The 15,453-nt window shown below is 39.0% G+C and overlaps 1 protein-coding gene across 1 annotated transcript in view; it reads right to left on the bottom strand.

Moving 5' to 3' along the window:
• Window positions 1-342: 342 nt before the first annotated feature.
• Window positions 343-15,453, bottom strand: part of LOC109924551 (palmitoyltransferase ZDHHC14) — a 165,226-nt gene continuing 150,115 nt past the window's right edge. The window contains exons 6-8 of the mRNA XM_048600870.1: window positions 7,798-7,900; window positions 5,905-6,014; window positions 343-3,998 (exon numbers count right to left, since the gene is read on the bottom strand). Coding sequence (XP_048456827.1) covers window positions 3,878-3,998; window positions 5,905-6,014; window positions 7,798-7,900 — 334 coding nt within the window. The 3' untranslated portion in view covers window positions 343-3,877. The remainder of the gene's footprint in view (window positions 3,999-5,904; window positions 6,015-7,797; window positions 7,901-15,453) is intronic.

Raw genomic sequence — 15,453 nt, 5'->3', positions numbered from 1 at the left:
AGAAATGCATAACATTGCAATTCCCTTTTCATTTACTGGAGCAAAAATTCCATGGAGTTGCCCCAAAACTCTCCCTCTAACATTGGCGGCTTCTCAGGAAAGATAATGTTGATAGCAATTTAAGTGCTCCCCACCCTCCCCCTCCCAGTTATTGCTAACTCTTCATTTAAATAACTGCAAGTGTTTGGGAAATTCAAAGGGAAGACTGATTTGTGGCACAAGTAAATAAACTACATGAAATATGAATTCAGCAGCTTGAAATCAAGGTGAAAATTGTTAAGAGGTATGTTAGTCTCTAAATTAAGTGATCAATAGTCAAAAGAATGAGAAGCTCCTTTGGAATTCAAGTGACAATTTGGTTTTAAGCTATTTTCACAGCAAAATAAAAATTACCACATGCAGCAATGAATACAGTTTAAACTTGTTTTTTTAAAAAGTACCCAACAAAAACTTGTGAGGTGTTTTTCATTACAATCATCGCCACTAAAACAGATTATCTGGTTCTCGGCACATTGCTGTTTGTAGGAACATTTTGTGCACAGATTAACAGCCACGTTTCCATCATTACAATAGTGAAAATAGATCAAAAGTATTTCATTGATTGCAAAGCACTTTAGGATATGCTGAGGTCATTAAAGCCACTGCAAAATGCAAAACTCAAAACACATATTTCTCTTTTACATGTTAACATGACACTGCACAACTAGCTTCTCTATTTTTCTACCTTCCTAGTATATTCACAATTTATTCTGTATCAAAAATATATACATATAGTAAATAAACTGCACCTCTACTTTCCTCTGATCAGTTTTCCTTTAGTTCGTAGGATAGACAATCTTTCTTGGTAATTTCCCTATAGGTAATGCTGTTTCAAATTAGCCAAAAGGATTTTTGGTCTAAACATAGATTCCCTGCTGAGAGATATTCCCATCTCAGAGACTAAAGAGTCCCATGTAACGAATGACTTAAGATTTTCTGACAGCATGAAAAGTGCTCAAATACTGATCAAGTTGAAATTGGACTCTACCCTCTAAATATTCCTTCTGCTACCCAGACACTGATAATTCTCCAAAAGTGTTCCATAGCTGCCTGATAACTGAACTGGATTAAGTTTGCCTTTTAAATGAAAATGTCTTACATAGATTTATATTAGAGTTCAGCGATAGCCTTGTATAGAATGCTGCAAGACAGACAATAACCATGTCAAGTGAAATAAAACAACACTGTTCTAAACATCATTAGTTGTAGAAAAACAAGAATGCAGCAATGTAATTTTGCAGACCGTTTGTGAAAGACCTGCTCATGTAGAAGAAATGGAATTCATACAAAGCCTTAATTTGTAAAGAAATTTGCAATCATATTGAAAGGTCTTTGATCCCTGAAATATAAGGTAGGTGAAAATTTTCATTCGAATGGGGCAGACATGGTGAGAACATAAATCAAATATCCAAAATTATTGTGCTAACTAACAAAGTCTTCTAATAATTCAGTACCCAGATTTAAAAGATTTAAGATTAAGAGTAATTTATAATACTTCCTGTGGCTTGAAGTTTTTCTAAATTAACTGGATGTGCAATTAAAAAGAAAATGTAAACTTGCATAAATCAACTGTTAAGTCCCTCAACTGGTGTAAAATGTCCAGTTCTGTGCATGGCATATTAGGAAGAACATGGAGAGTTACAAGGGAAACTTGAGAAGACAGGGCTGTTCTCTTTTAGGGTGGAGGCAGTTTGGCGGGGCAGATAGATGGGAGAGTGTTAATTAGAAAAGCAAAAAATGATGAATGTTGTCATAATACATCTGACAGAAATGATTGGTAAAGAACCAGATGGGATATTTTATTACAGCAAGTTTTTAAAGTCTAGAACATGCTGTCTTCAAAAATGATGGAAAAAGATTCAATGCAACTGTCAAAAGGGAATTCATACTTGAAACAAGAAGTACTTGCAGGCTAGTGACGAAAAACAGGGGAGTGGGACTAATTGCACCATTTTTCCAAACACCCACGAATGGTCAAACGGCCTCATTCTGTACTGTGCCTTTCTACGATAATAAAAACATGTACAAGCTAAAATCTAAAAAGAATTTTCAACTTGGAGATCAAAAGGAAAGGTCATGCTAGTTGACCAATCTTATTGATTTACTTGAAGTAACAGAATCAATATGCAAGGGTTATGGCAGTACACTTGAATTTCCAAAAAGCTCTTTGATGACATATTTATTTCATAATAAACTCATTATTACATTCAGCACACATGGAGTCAGGGGATAAATAGCAGATGGAGAGCAAGCTAAAAGGCAGAACAGCGTAGGGGTCAAAGGTAATTAAGCACACCAGTGGAAGGTGTTAAACAGTATGTAAATGGTTTAGAGTCAGAAGTGCACTTTCAAAATTTGTGATGGCACCAAACTGAGGCATAGATAATAGTGCAGAAAATTTCAACAAAATACAAGGCGACATGAATAGACTCAGATTAGCAATAAATGGCAAATTGGTTTCAATATGAAAAATGTGAGGTGCTACATTTTAATAGCAAGAATAAAGAGGCGATTTACTTTGAAAAAATACAAACTTAAATTGTGTAGAGGTGCAGCAAAAGAATTAAAGTACATAATGACAAATCATTAAATGTATCAAAACAAGTTCAGTCATAAAAAATGCTAATAAAGCACTAGGATTAATTTCTAGAGGGATGGATGGAACTGAAAATCAGTTATATTAAACTTCTACAGGGCCTTGGTTAGACTGTATTTGGAATAATTTATGCATTTCTGGTCTCTGTATTAAGAAAGATATACAGGCAGTGAAACAGAGACGAAAAATTTACAATGCTAACACTAGAATTGAGACATTATAATAATTAGGAGCTAAAATACACAGGCTGAAGCTGTTAACTGAAGTAAGGAGAACACTAATGAATGACTCAAAAGAAATCTTTGAAATTATGACGGGTTTTACAGTTTTGAGGTAAAGATGATATTTCTCCATTAATGGGAATGCTCAAAACGTGGAGCAATACCTAAAAGATCATTAATAAATCCAGTAGTAATCTCGATAAAAACAAAAATTTTCATCCAGTAAATGGCCGTTGCAGTGCAGAAATTACTTCCCCTTCGAGCAGTTGACATGAATCACATAGGTGGCTGAAAGGGGAAGTTAGATGAGTATGCGCAGTAGAAAGAAATAGAAGGATTTGCACACAGTGTTGGGTGAATCAGGAGGACAGAAGGTTTTTCTTGGAATGTAAACACCAACACAAACCAGTGAGGCTAAATGGTTTGCTTCTGTGTTGCTATATAATGTAAATTCGATGTAATTTAAAGCCAAACATAAACTATGGAGACTCAAAACAATTAAGTTCAACTACTAAAATGTATCCAGGTGCAAAAGTGGCAGCCTATGGATCTGTCTAAAATATAGCTCTGACCCTTCTTCAAGATGCAAGTTGCATTTCATATTCTCTCTCTCTCATATTGTATTTAGGCTCAGATGCAGGCCATCCTTTTTTCCTAAATGTACAAAACAGTTTTACACAGCTGAAACTGACCTCAAACTGTACTAAAACTAAATGCTGGAAAAAATTCAATACTTTTTATGCCTGGACTGATTGGCATCTGGTCACATTTCTTCATTCTCTGAGTGACTAGAAAGACTCCATGACATTCACATCCTCCATTCTTCAGTATTTTTTAGTCAAACTGACATTTCTGTGAAGCAATAAGGCTCTTCTCGTGTGCAGGACACCTCTTTAGTCACAGTGGCTTGGGACGGCTGTTCTTACTAAACTTGTTTTTTCTAGGATTGGTGAAATGTACTACTGAAACAGATGGAAAAGGATGGCGGAAATAAACAATGACAGGATCTCAGTGAGCAACACTATGGCATGGATCCTACCATGTTGCTCTGAGATTGTGTGGCCCCATATGTGGTGATTCCATTTGGTGGCGCAACTGACTGTGGTGTATCTGACTGGATCGCTCCTCTTCGATCAATTAAACTATTAAAAAAAATAAAAATATAGTTAGTAATTGACTATAAAAAGGTTACTTATGGATAAGATTAATAGATTTTTTCATGATTATATCATACACATAACAATAAAGTGATCAGTCTTTTGAAACGTTAGAATGAATTAACAAGGTATAGTTTAATGCGATTTCCTTTTCTTTCTTTTAGTGTATCTGCTGTGCTTTTTCAAAAGTAATTATTTAATGTTAATACTGTCATGATTGTATGATGTGCAAATTCAATTAAACCTTAAATAGTGAGATAAAATAATAAAGACCTATTCACAGGTTGAAACATTCTGAATTTAATCAAATTGATGTTTGTGGGCAGGGTAAAGGAGTTCTAAAAAACATAGATAGTAGGAACTGCAAATGCTGGAGAATCTGAGGTAACAAGGTGTACAGCTGGATGAACACAGCAGGGCAAGCAGTATCAGAGGAGCAGGAAAGCTGACGTTTTGTGCCTAGACCCTTCTTCAGAAATGGAAGAAGGGTCTAGGCCCAAAATGTCAGCTTTCCTGCTCCTCTGATGCTGCTTGGCCTGCTGTGTTCATCCAGCTCTACACCTTGTTATCTCTAAAAAACATAATCTGCATTCATTTGAATGAATTACCTACAAAGATCAACACTATACAATTGTTCACATGCATTACAGTATTTTTCCAATGAAGAAAGTAATATGGTGCATTAAAACAGGCATTCTGCTGTCATGTTTCTGTGCTCTGATTTAACGGGATTGGCAGATCTGGCTGTTAAAGCTCTGCTTTTGAAAGCAAAAGAAAATGATCTACACCGGCTCCTCTTCTATTGTTTGACAGGGACTCTGCTTTGAAATGGAAACCTGTTCCTTCAGTGAAGCTATTAATATGAAACCTATAACTATTTTGAATACTTGTTTGGGTTTGAAACTTTCAGACCAGCAGGTGATTCAAGAATGAATGGAACCATTACAAACCTATAATAACAGATGTCTTTGATACAGGTTGCTTGTTTGTTCACAAACCTAATAGGTACCTAAAGGATTATATCCTTGTTTCCTTTTCTTGGTCCAACATCAATGGTTTTGCGTTTGAATTCAGGGTTTCCTTATATTGTTAGAGGTTTAAGCATTTTCCAATGATATTTTAAAATAAGTTCCATTACCATGAGGACTATACTGGGTGAGTTGCTATGCAAGGTACATGGAGATCATAGACTGGCATGGAGGCATAAAGATGGCCTTGGGTGGCACAGAAAGTATGAGATGGGATGGAAAGGAAAATGAGGTGGCATAGGGAGATGCGAAGGGGTGTAAACTGTCTGCAGGAAATGCATCATGGAATGGCATGACATGAGGGTAAAGGATTGAATAGTGAGGTCTAGGGAGCCTTTAAATTGTTGGAGAACAAAGGCCTTCTAACTAGCCCAGCTCTATATCCATATATTCTTGAACTCGATTGTGGCATGCAAACCTGACCCTTGCGCAAAAAGACAAAATTTCTTGTAAGATCCGCATGGGTTAGGTGTGCATTTTGTGAGCTATGGATAGTGTGGAAGTCCAGTTTTCCCCAGCCCATGGGAAGATGTATCCCAATAAAGTAGAACCACAGTATTTTAGTTCACTGACATACATAAAAAAAAATTCTAATTAACAATTAGATTTCTTTTAAAAAGCTGATACAGGTTTGTAAAAATTAACTGTACTCTAAGTAAATGCTATTTGTATCTAGTCCACCATGTGGACAACATAACAATATAACTGCACATTTTGAATTCATTTGATGATTTAAAAAAATTAACTCTTTATATAAACCCAAGTTTTATTCAACTAATATTCCTTATTGTATTGAAAGGGAAAGAAACAATAGTAAGAAGTCTTTGAACAGTGATTTATTGCCCATCACAATCATTTCCCACCTCGGTGGCAATGGCCCACATAGAGCTGCACAACAATTTGTGAAGATATTTCCATAGCTATATGGATTGTAATTGTCTTTGCTTCTTTTGTTTGACCAGGATCCTTTAATCTGCAAGGACAAAATTAAAACCAACCATTAAGAATAGTTCATTCAAACAAAGGGTTTAACTTTCAACAAATTGGACCAAAACACTTAAAGAAGCCTCAAAGGTTTTAACCTATGTACCTTGCAGTTTCAGTCTTCAGTAGAAACATGAAGTTTACTACTACAAAATGACTTAATAAATTGAAGCAATTGCTGCCAACTATAACATTTATACCATATCAGGTGAATCAATGAGTATAAAGTATTAACATTAATTCTTTTAAACAACATATTGAACTACAGCAGAGATAGTAAGAACTGCCGATGCTGGAGTTAGAGCTAACACAGTGTGGAGCCGGAGGAACACAGCAGGCCAGGCAGCATCAGAGGAGCAGGAAAGCGGATGTTTCAGGTCGGGACCCTTCTTCAGAAATGGGGGAGGGGAAAGGGTGCTCTGAAATAAATAGACAAGAGGGGTGGGGCTGGGGAAGGTAGGTGGGATGGTGATAGGCGAGTGCAGGTAGGCAGTGGTGGGGATTGGTCAGTGAGGTGGGGGGGCAGATAGATGGGAGAGAAGGCAGACAGGTTGTGTCAGGTTAAGGGGGTGGGGATGAGAGAGAGGGTTGGTCATGGGATGAGGCCGGGGGTGGGGAGATTTTGAAACTAGTAAAGTCCACACTGAGACCATTGGGTTGTAGGCTCCCAATGCGGAATACGAGGTGCTGCTCCTCCAGCTTCCAGGTGGCGTCGTTGTGACACTGGAGGAGGCCCAGCATGGACATGTCGTCCAGGAAGTGGGAGGGGGTGTTGAAGTGGCTCGTGACTGGAAGGTGTTGTCGTTTGTCGCAAACAGAGCGCAGGTGCTATACAAAGCGGTCTCCAAGCCTCCTCTTGGTCTCATTGATGTAGAGGAGGCCACATCAGGAGCAGCGGATGCAGTAGACCATCTGTTTGATATGGAAAGTTTTTTTGGGTCATTGGATGGAGGTGTTCACCTGACCCGAAACATCAGCTTTCCTGTTCCTCTGATGCTGCCTGGCCTGCTGTGTTCCTCCAGCTCCACACTGTGTTATCTTGAACTACAGCAGGAAGTGCTGAAGCAAACATATGCATACCTGACAAAGCTGCTAATTTGAAAAGCAAATTTCAAGCAGTATGTGGCACACCTTATTACAACAAATACTTTTAAGCTTCTAATTTTCACATTAGATTCAATTTTATCCAAGACCTTGCCTTATTGATTAATCATTGAGAGTACAGCATCAGCAACATTATGACAAAATATAATATTAACAGATTTTCTGCCCTCTACTATATCTTATATTGATATATCATAGTAACCAATCAAGTCTCATGCATTCACATTACTTACATGCAATGAAATGCTGAAAAAATCTTTGGTGATTTAAGCTCAACCTGACTACCTTATATTAGTATGCTTTCATACTCCTTTATACAATGTACCTACCTTTTGTTACAGAACAGACAGGATCAAAGTACAGTGTGATGCAGCCTTTTATTTTTTGAAATAAACATGTAGTAACTGGAATTGTCCAAATCAGTGCTAGACATTAGACCTTATCACAATGCTCGTTTCAGAATATTTTAAGCCTGCATTCAGGACAACACTTCAAGGATCTGACTTGTGTTATCAATGTCAGCTAAGTGTTCTCCTTATCTATAATTGTTTTCTTTCACATTATTTCATAATGTTTTAAAATCACATTATAGTCTGGTTTATTTTAATGCTCATTCTTGATTTTTGCTTGAACTAAAACCTTTGCAAGGAATGAAATAAAATACTTACATCTTCATTTGTAGTCTGATTTGAGCTGATTAGGTAGGTGTGAAATCCTGACAGGCCAAGAATTGACCAAACAGAGAAGAAACAAACAACTGCTTCCAGCACGGTAACAAGTGAGTCAAGGAATGAAAATAAAATGCAACCGAGAAAGAAACATAAAAGGTTAATTCCTTAATTCACCTGGTGAATTTGAAACGTATCACAATTTGTAGTTGCATTGTTCCCTTAAAACAGTAAAACAACACAAGGCACTTCTCTGGCCAGTTACCAAAATTTGGCACTGAGCCACGTATTAATGAGGTTGTTTAAAGCATCAGGTGTGAAGGATTGTCTGAAAAAGAAAAGAGATGGAGCAGCACAGGTAATTATTTCATAATTTATGGCCTTGGGTAACGAAGGCAGGTTAGCCAATAATGGAACAATTAAAATTAAGGATACTCAAAGGGCCATATTTGAAAGAATTCAGAGAGTTGTAGGGGTACAGATTATTGAGATTGCAAAAGCTGAATTTGTTTAGGGATTTGGAAACAAAAAAGAGAACTTTAAAATCAAAGTGTTAATTAATTGGAATCCAGTGTATGTCAGTGAAATAGGACATGGCTGGCAGATTTTTGGAAAATCTCAAGTTTACATTAGCCTGTAGTATGTCAGTTAGCTGCATTAGAATAGTAAAGTCTAGAGGTAAGACAGGCATGGGTGAGGACTTCACCAGCAAGGGAGTGGTGAGGTGGTAGTATAATGAGCTGTTGTGGAGGTGGAAATAGATGTTTTCAATGATGCATTATACGTGGTCCAAAACTCATCTTGGGGTGAAACAGGAAATCAAGCTTACAAACAATTTGGTTTGTATCTCTACAAATCCAACTATCTGAGGTCACAGAAGAATTTCTTACTAACCTGTTTCTCTTGAATTGACTGCGGTATTTTCCCAGATGACCACTGCCAACAGCTTCTGTATTTGCAACCTCTACTAGCATATAATTAAGGGTTTCCCAAGGTAGTTCACTGCCGCCAATCCTGCTTTGTCTTGACCGAAAGAACTGTGGATGCAGTAAAACAAAGTTGCTGGAAAAGCTCAGCAGGTCTGGCAGCATCTGTGAAGGAAAAAAGCAGAGTTAACGTTTCAGGTCCAGTGACCGCTCCTCAGAACTGTTCTGAGGAAGGGTCACCAGACCCAAAATATTAACTCTGTGAGGGGAGGCGATGGCCTAGTGGTATTATTGCTGGACTGTTAATCCAGAGATCCAGATAACATTCTGGGGACCTGGGTTCAAATCCCGCCATGGCAGATGGTGGAATTTGAATTCAACAAAATATCTGGAATTAAGAATGTACTGATGACCGTGAATCCATTGTCGATTGTTGGAAAAACCCATCTGGTTCACTAATGTCCTTTAGGAAAGGAAACTGCCATCCTTACCTGGTCTGGCCTACATGTGACTCCAGACCCACTGCAATGTGGTTGACTCTGAACTGCCCTCTAGGTAATGAGGGATGGGAAATAAATGCTGCCTAGCCAGCGATGCTCTCAGCCCGTGAATGAATAAAGGAAAAAAAACCTGCTGAGCTTTTCCAGCAACTTTGTTTTTATTCCTGCTTCGTCTTGAGACTATCTAGTGATTACTAGTAGAGGATGCAATACCACAGAGATCAGAAGAGGTACTATTCTTAGATTACAAGAAGGTTTATTGCACGATAGCAATAAGTACAACTACATTTAATCATACATAATCACTAGAATGTTAAGCAAGCTGGTATAGACACATTTGATTTATTATTGCCACATGTACCTAGGTACAGTGAAAAGTTTTGTCTTGCATGCAGTACAGGCAGATCAAAACATACAAAGATCATGGGGTGATTGAACCGAGTGAGGAATACAAAATTATATGCTCCTTAAAGAGAGGGTAGATTCCTTGACTCCACTTATTAAGGTAATGAGGGGTCTCCAATTCATCCAAAATTGGCTGGGATTATAACAGTATAAGGAGCAAAGAGTGGCAGGATTTCCTGAGATATGCACAAAATTACTTTTTTTAAAATACTACGGGCTGAATCTTACAGGGTCTGCGCAATGTGGGCTCTGGTGAGATTTGTGGCAGAATCAAACGAGGTCCGTCAGGGTTGATCTTAATGTCAGGTCTTTCTTGTTTCTTCTTTTGTGCTTGTGACAAGAGTTGTGGTGAGTTTCTTGCTAGGCAGTGGTAATTTGTTAATTAAAAGAGGTTATTCCTTGTTAAATGCCTTGTTGACAAGCCAACTCACCTCATCCGTAAGAAAAAAGATCTGAATATCAAACTCACCATACAAGATAAGCATTGATAAAACTCAACATGGAAAACAAGTGTGGGTGCCTAGTGACTTCAACTTGCCATTTGGTCCAAAGGCCCTCCATACTGGATACTGGGCATGCTCCATAAGCACCAGCCACACACACCCATATCCATGAACATTGGCATCTAACATGTGCCCACCTTTAAAAACTCTCATGATACATCTCCATTCCACTTAGGATGCATCTGCACTTCAACGCTGCACGAAGAACTATCATTGTAATGTTGTAACAAGGACACACACATGTTGGTCATGGACTGGACCAGGCTACATCTTTGGGCTCTTTCCTTCTGGTCATAATGCTCACTCACTTCGACCCCAAATGCTCATAGCATCCCTGCTTGTGCATTGCCTTGCCTTTTTGTGCTTTGTCCCTCAGCTAGAGATACCAGGTCATTGCTGGCTTGTTGCGTTGTTTAGCACAGACACAAAGCCAGGAAATTTGTCAATTTTCAGCAGGCTTCAATCAAATCAAGGAGTTAACCTTTGCTCAGGGGTTCCAAGCACCCAGTTCATGGACTCAACCAGATTGTACCTCCACCTCCTTTCACTCACTGTAATAACACCTTTTTGCGTTTTGCCCCCTCAGTAAGAGATACCATGTTCATATTACTACTGTCTTGCCTTACCATTTAGCACAAGGACACAGGAAGTAAGTTGTCATGGTTGTCAGTAAGGCCTAGTCAGGTGAACAGAGATAAGTTTTCGCTCAGCAGGTCCTAGACAGTAAGTGAAGAGCAGAGACAAAATAAAAACTGATGCTGGAATCCAAGGTGGGAAAACAGGTGGCCGGAAGAACACAGCAAGCAAGGCAGCATCTGGAGGAAAGGAGCAACCAACATTTCAGGTATTACTCTTCTTCAGGACTGGATGTGAGGTAGGGGGAGGTTAGGTAGGCCATTAAGTCAAGTGCAGCCTTCGATACCAATCCAGGGCTTGGAAATGGTCTGTCAGCCACTCAATGTGGTCAGAGCCAGAAGGCTCTCCACATAAGGGGTGAATAACCAAATGACTGTCAACCCACCACCTGACTTGATTATTTCTGCCTTATTGGGGGCTGCTCTCCTCCCGGAATGAGACAGATGCACATATTAAGTGGGATGAAAGATGGTGGCATAGCTGTTATTTTTGGTGCAGGTGAGGAGATACTGCTAGCAAGTGAGTACGCAGAGCAAAGTGTACGCAGGGTGAATGCTGTCAGTGGTTAGGGGGATAGGGGAACAAGTAGGGAAGATGTTGCAGGCAATAGTATGAGTGGTAAAGCATAAGCCTTGGTGGGAGTTTGGTACAATAGCAGAGACAGGGGGAGCGTGAGAAATCAGAGAAGGTAGTGGCAGTTACGCTGGCAATGTGGAAAAGCGCATTTTCCCTCTACTTACAGTGCGGTGCATTCCTCCAGATGGCTGAGACTGTACTTACCTAGATGGCAATCTGGGACCAGATTGTCATGGTCTGGTGTTGTGGCCTCCCTGCTGGTCCTGGGTGAAGAAAAAGTCTGTCTGCATCAACCTTGTTCAGCAGGGCTCCAATCAAACCTGTACCTATCTTTTCAATAAGATTTGTCAAGCAAGAATTTACTTCTGAAATCCATGTTATTTATTATTCTGCTAACATTTCTAGGAGTTCTTCTCTTTTCTCCTTCAGAAAAGATTTTGTTAGCTTTCCTACTATTGATTTTAAGCAGAGAAGTCAATAATTTACTGGACATTATCTGCCTCCGTTCTTCAATCTAGGAATTACATTATACCTTCATGTTATAAATTAAATGTATGTAGAAATATCTTTGCTATATGCTTCCTAGATATGTTAAAATGCATGGATGCAATCGACTTGGACTGGGGTATTATACTCTTTGAGACTTTGTTTGATTTATTCATTAGGTTCTATTTTATTTAAATACACTTACATCATCTCATCTTTCAATATCATGTCTACCTGTTCTATCTCCCTGGTAAAGTCCAAAGCAAAATAATTTACTATTTCTGCCATCACTATCATTACCCGTGATATTGTCCTGTATGCCTCTTAATGACATAAACTGTCTGAGTTATGCACATTTTTAATATCGTTTATTTTAAGTTTGGATTTTGAATCTCAAGTTAATAAATCTTGTAATTTATTTCTGTAGCCATGGTTATTTCTTACGAAACAGTTTGGAAGGAGTACTTTGGCAGCCAAATGTGTTTTTGTTTACTTTAGGATTTTGTGACCTAGCTAGATAGTCAACTGTACCTTTATTTTTGTTTTTTAAGCTAAAGAAAACATCGATAAGAAGACAGAAAGGGACTTCTGTTTTAGTGGAATCATTGCACTGAGATGCACATATACGGCAGTGGTCCTGAGCAGAGAAGAAAATAGCCAACTTGATCACTTTACAGTAAGGAGTCAGTGACAGTCCCAGAGCAGAAGCATCGGGAGAAAATTGTGGAAAGGATTTGAAGATGAAATTGTTTAAACTCAGGTGCATCACAGCTCCAGGAATAAGCTATCAGAGGTTTAAAAAAAATCAGAGGTTGTAATCTTCCAGAACCATAAGTCAATGCCACGATCGGTGTACTGACACTGATCATTGTACACAGAACATTGGAGTGGCTGTTCATGTGTTAGCTTAGAGGGAACGCAGATGAGTACTGTTCAAGGATTTACAGGGCACTGTCAAGGGCTGTTATTTTTAAACTTGTAAAGGAGTGTTTTGAAATTAATGGGATTTTAAATTTACCGAGTATGTAAAACTCTTTAAATATGTTTTGAGTAAATAGATTGTTTTTCTTCTATTTTGTATTAATTTATTTCGCTTAGAAAGCTTCTGTTCCATTGTGAAAACATTTCTCTCTCAATGACAGACCACTTCACTAAAAACAAAACAATGTGATTTAACAAGTCAGATTTCAGTTTGGAATCTGACTTGTCTGATAATAACATCAGCTGAGATCAAACAATGGTCCTGTTCCTATTTACTATTTTGCTTTAGGTTATGACTAAACAAAACTGAAAGAAGCTACAAGTTCATATTAAAGTAAAATGGCAAATGCAAAGCTTGATAAAATTTTAGATTTTAGACTCACTTTGGAAAAAAATCCCTGCACCACTTTTGACTAACTGAGTGGACAGGCAATTTGCTGCAAAATCTCTTCCCAACCAAAAGAGGGAAGAACTCGAAGACAGTCACTAGCCCCAAAAAGAAAGACAGGAGGACACTATGTTTCTGAAACAGTGCAAAAGTGCCTGGGAGAGTAGCTTCATAAAGAACATAAGAGAAAGCTGGAACAGTAGTTTCATAAACAACAGGATAAGCAGGTGCTGTACAGCACAGATAAGATGGGGACAGCCATTCCATAAAGGGAAGGGAAGCCGTGGTGGGGAATAAAAACCAGCGTCAGAGAGCCCCTTCAACCTGTCTCCACCTGTCAGAATGGAAGTGCGATATCACACAAAAACCAGTAGCTGATTTCTGGATATATCTTCCACGTTACAAAACCAGAAATTGCTGGAAATCTCAGTAGGTCAGGCAGCATGTGGGAGAGAAATCAGAGTTAACATTTCGGGTCCGGTGACCCTTCTTTAGAACTGGACATTAACTAATCTCCTTAGATTAATTATAGAACATCTTCCATGTCTCGTTTGGTTGGTTAAGTGGTTTGAATTGGGAGACATTATTGCAGTTAAACAGTAGTTTAAAAAAAATCACAAGATATTTAATATCCAAATCAATTAATTAAATAGAATAGTCATGGCTGGGCTGATGATGCCATGCAGTTGCAGCATGTGGGAACTGGTGGATGCCAATACAATCCACAATGACCACAAATGCAGCAAGTGTTGGCTTTAGAGCAACTTCAGCTCTTAGCTGAGCTGTGGACACTACAAAGTTCAGGAAGGGCAGAGAGGTATTTGAACGCTGTGCTTCGGGGACAGTCACACTCCTTAGATTAATTACATCAAATGTGATGTATGTCAGGGAAAGGGGGAGTGGGGGTGGTGTGACTGCCAGTGAAGCAGATATGGGAATCCAGAATTCAGCTTTGCGGGAACCTCAGCTATTGAACAAGAAAAATGGCTATGAGATTCTTGATCCCACTGTGTACAAGGGCATAGAATGCAAGGATGAGCAAATTGACCACAGCATATGATACAGAATACCATTCAAGTTTTTTTTTCTGGCAGGGACAAGTGGAAGGAAAAGAGAAATGTAGAAGTAATAGGGATAGGACAATTAGGGAAACAGATACTATTCTCTGCAGCTAACCTATGATCACTACTATCTAGAAGGACAAGTGCAGCAGATACATGGGTACATCACCACCTACACGCTCCCCTCCAAGCTATTCACCACTCTGACTTGGAAACACATTGCCATTCCTTCCCTGTCACTGGGTCAAAATCCTGGAATTCTCTCCCTAAGGGAATCATGGGTCTTCTTACAGCACATAGACCACAGCGGTTCAAGAAGGCAGCTCATCACCACCTTCTCGAGGGCAAACAGGGACAGGCAATAAATGCTGGCCAACATCCCATGAGTGAATTAAAAGTCAGACAGGTATGCTGATCTGAAATGGGGCAAGCATCCTTGCGGTGGAGGTTTGCTGATGCCACTGGGGAGGGTTTAAACTAATTTGCCAAGGAGGTAGGATTCTGAGAGAAGGTTCTGAGAACTTTGGGGAGATGCACAGCCAGTAAAAATTTTCAATTCCTCTATGGCCACAAGAGAGTGCTAGAGGGCTGGAAGACAGCCAATGTAGTACCGTTATTCAAGAAGGGAGCAGGGGATAAACCGAGAAACTACAGTCCAGTCAGTTTAACCTCAATAGTGGAGAAACTATTGGAAGCAACTCTGAGGGACAGAATTAATCTGCACTTAAATAGTTAGGAAGCCCTTATTATTTTGAACTCTACTGAGTAAAGGCATATCCTTTTTAGCTCTTCATGATAGTCCATCCCTTCAACACATGAATCAGCCGAATGAATCACTTTTTAACTATCCCTAAGGCCAGTATATTATTTTTTAAAAAATACCAGGAAACTGGCTGGATAGGTGGGACTTTCTTCACTGAAGCATAGCAGGTTGAGAGGTGACCTTGTAGAGGTTTATAAAATCCGATAAAGCGAAAAATCTATCTATCTATCTATATTCAATCATGGATCACCCATAACCCAGTAGGGTTAAAAGTTCCAAAGACTTACTAACCTGTGTGGAAACTTCTCAGCTCAGTCCCGAATAATCGACCTGTGGTCTGTTCCCATATGTTCTAGATTCCCTAGCCAGGGGAAAGAACCTCTCAGTATCTTACTTATCAACCTCTTCAGAATCTTGTATGTTCAATTCTA

Source organism: Rhincodon typus, chromosome 9, assembly GCF_021869965.1.
Source record: "Rhincodon typus isolate 14 chromosome 9, sRhiTyp1.1, whole genome shotgun sequence".
Taxonomy (NCBI): Eukaryota; Metazoa; Chordata; class Chondrichthyes; order Orectolobiformes; family Rhincodontidae; genus Rhincodon; species Rhincodon typus.
This window is presented reverse-complemented; position numbering and strand designations above follow the sequence as displayed.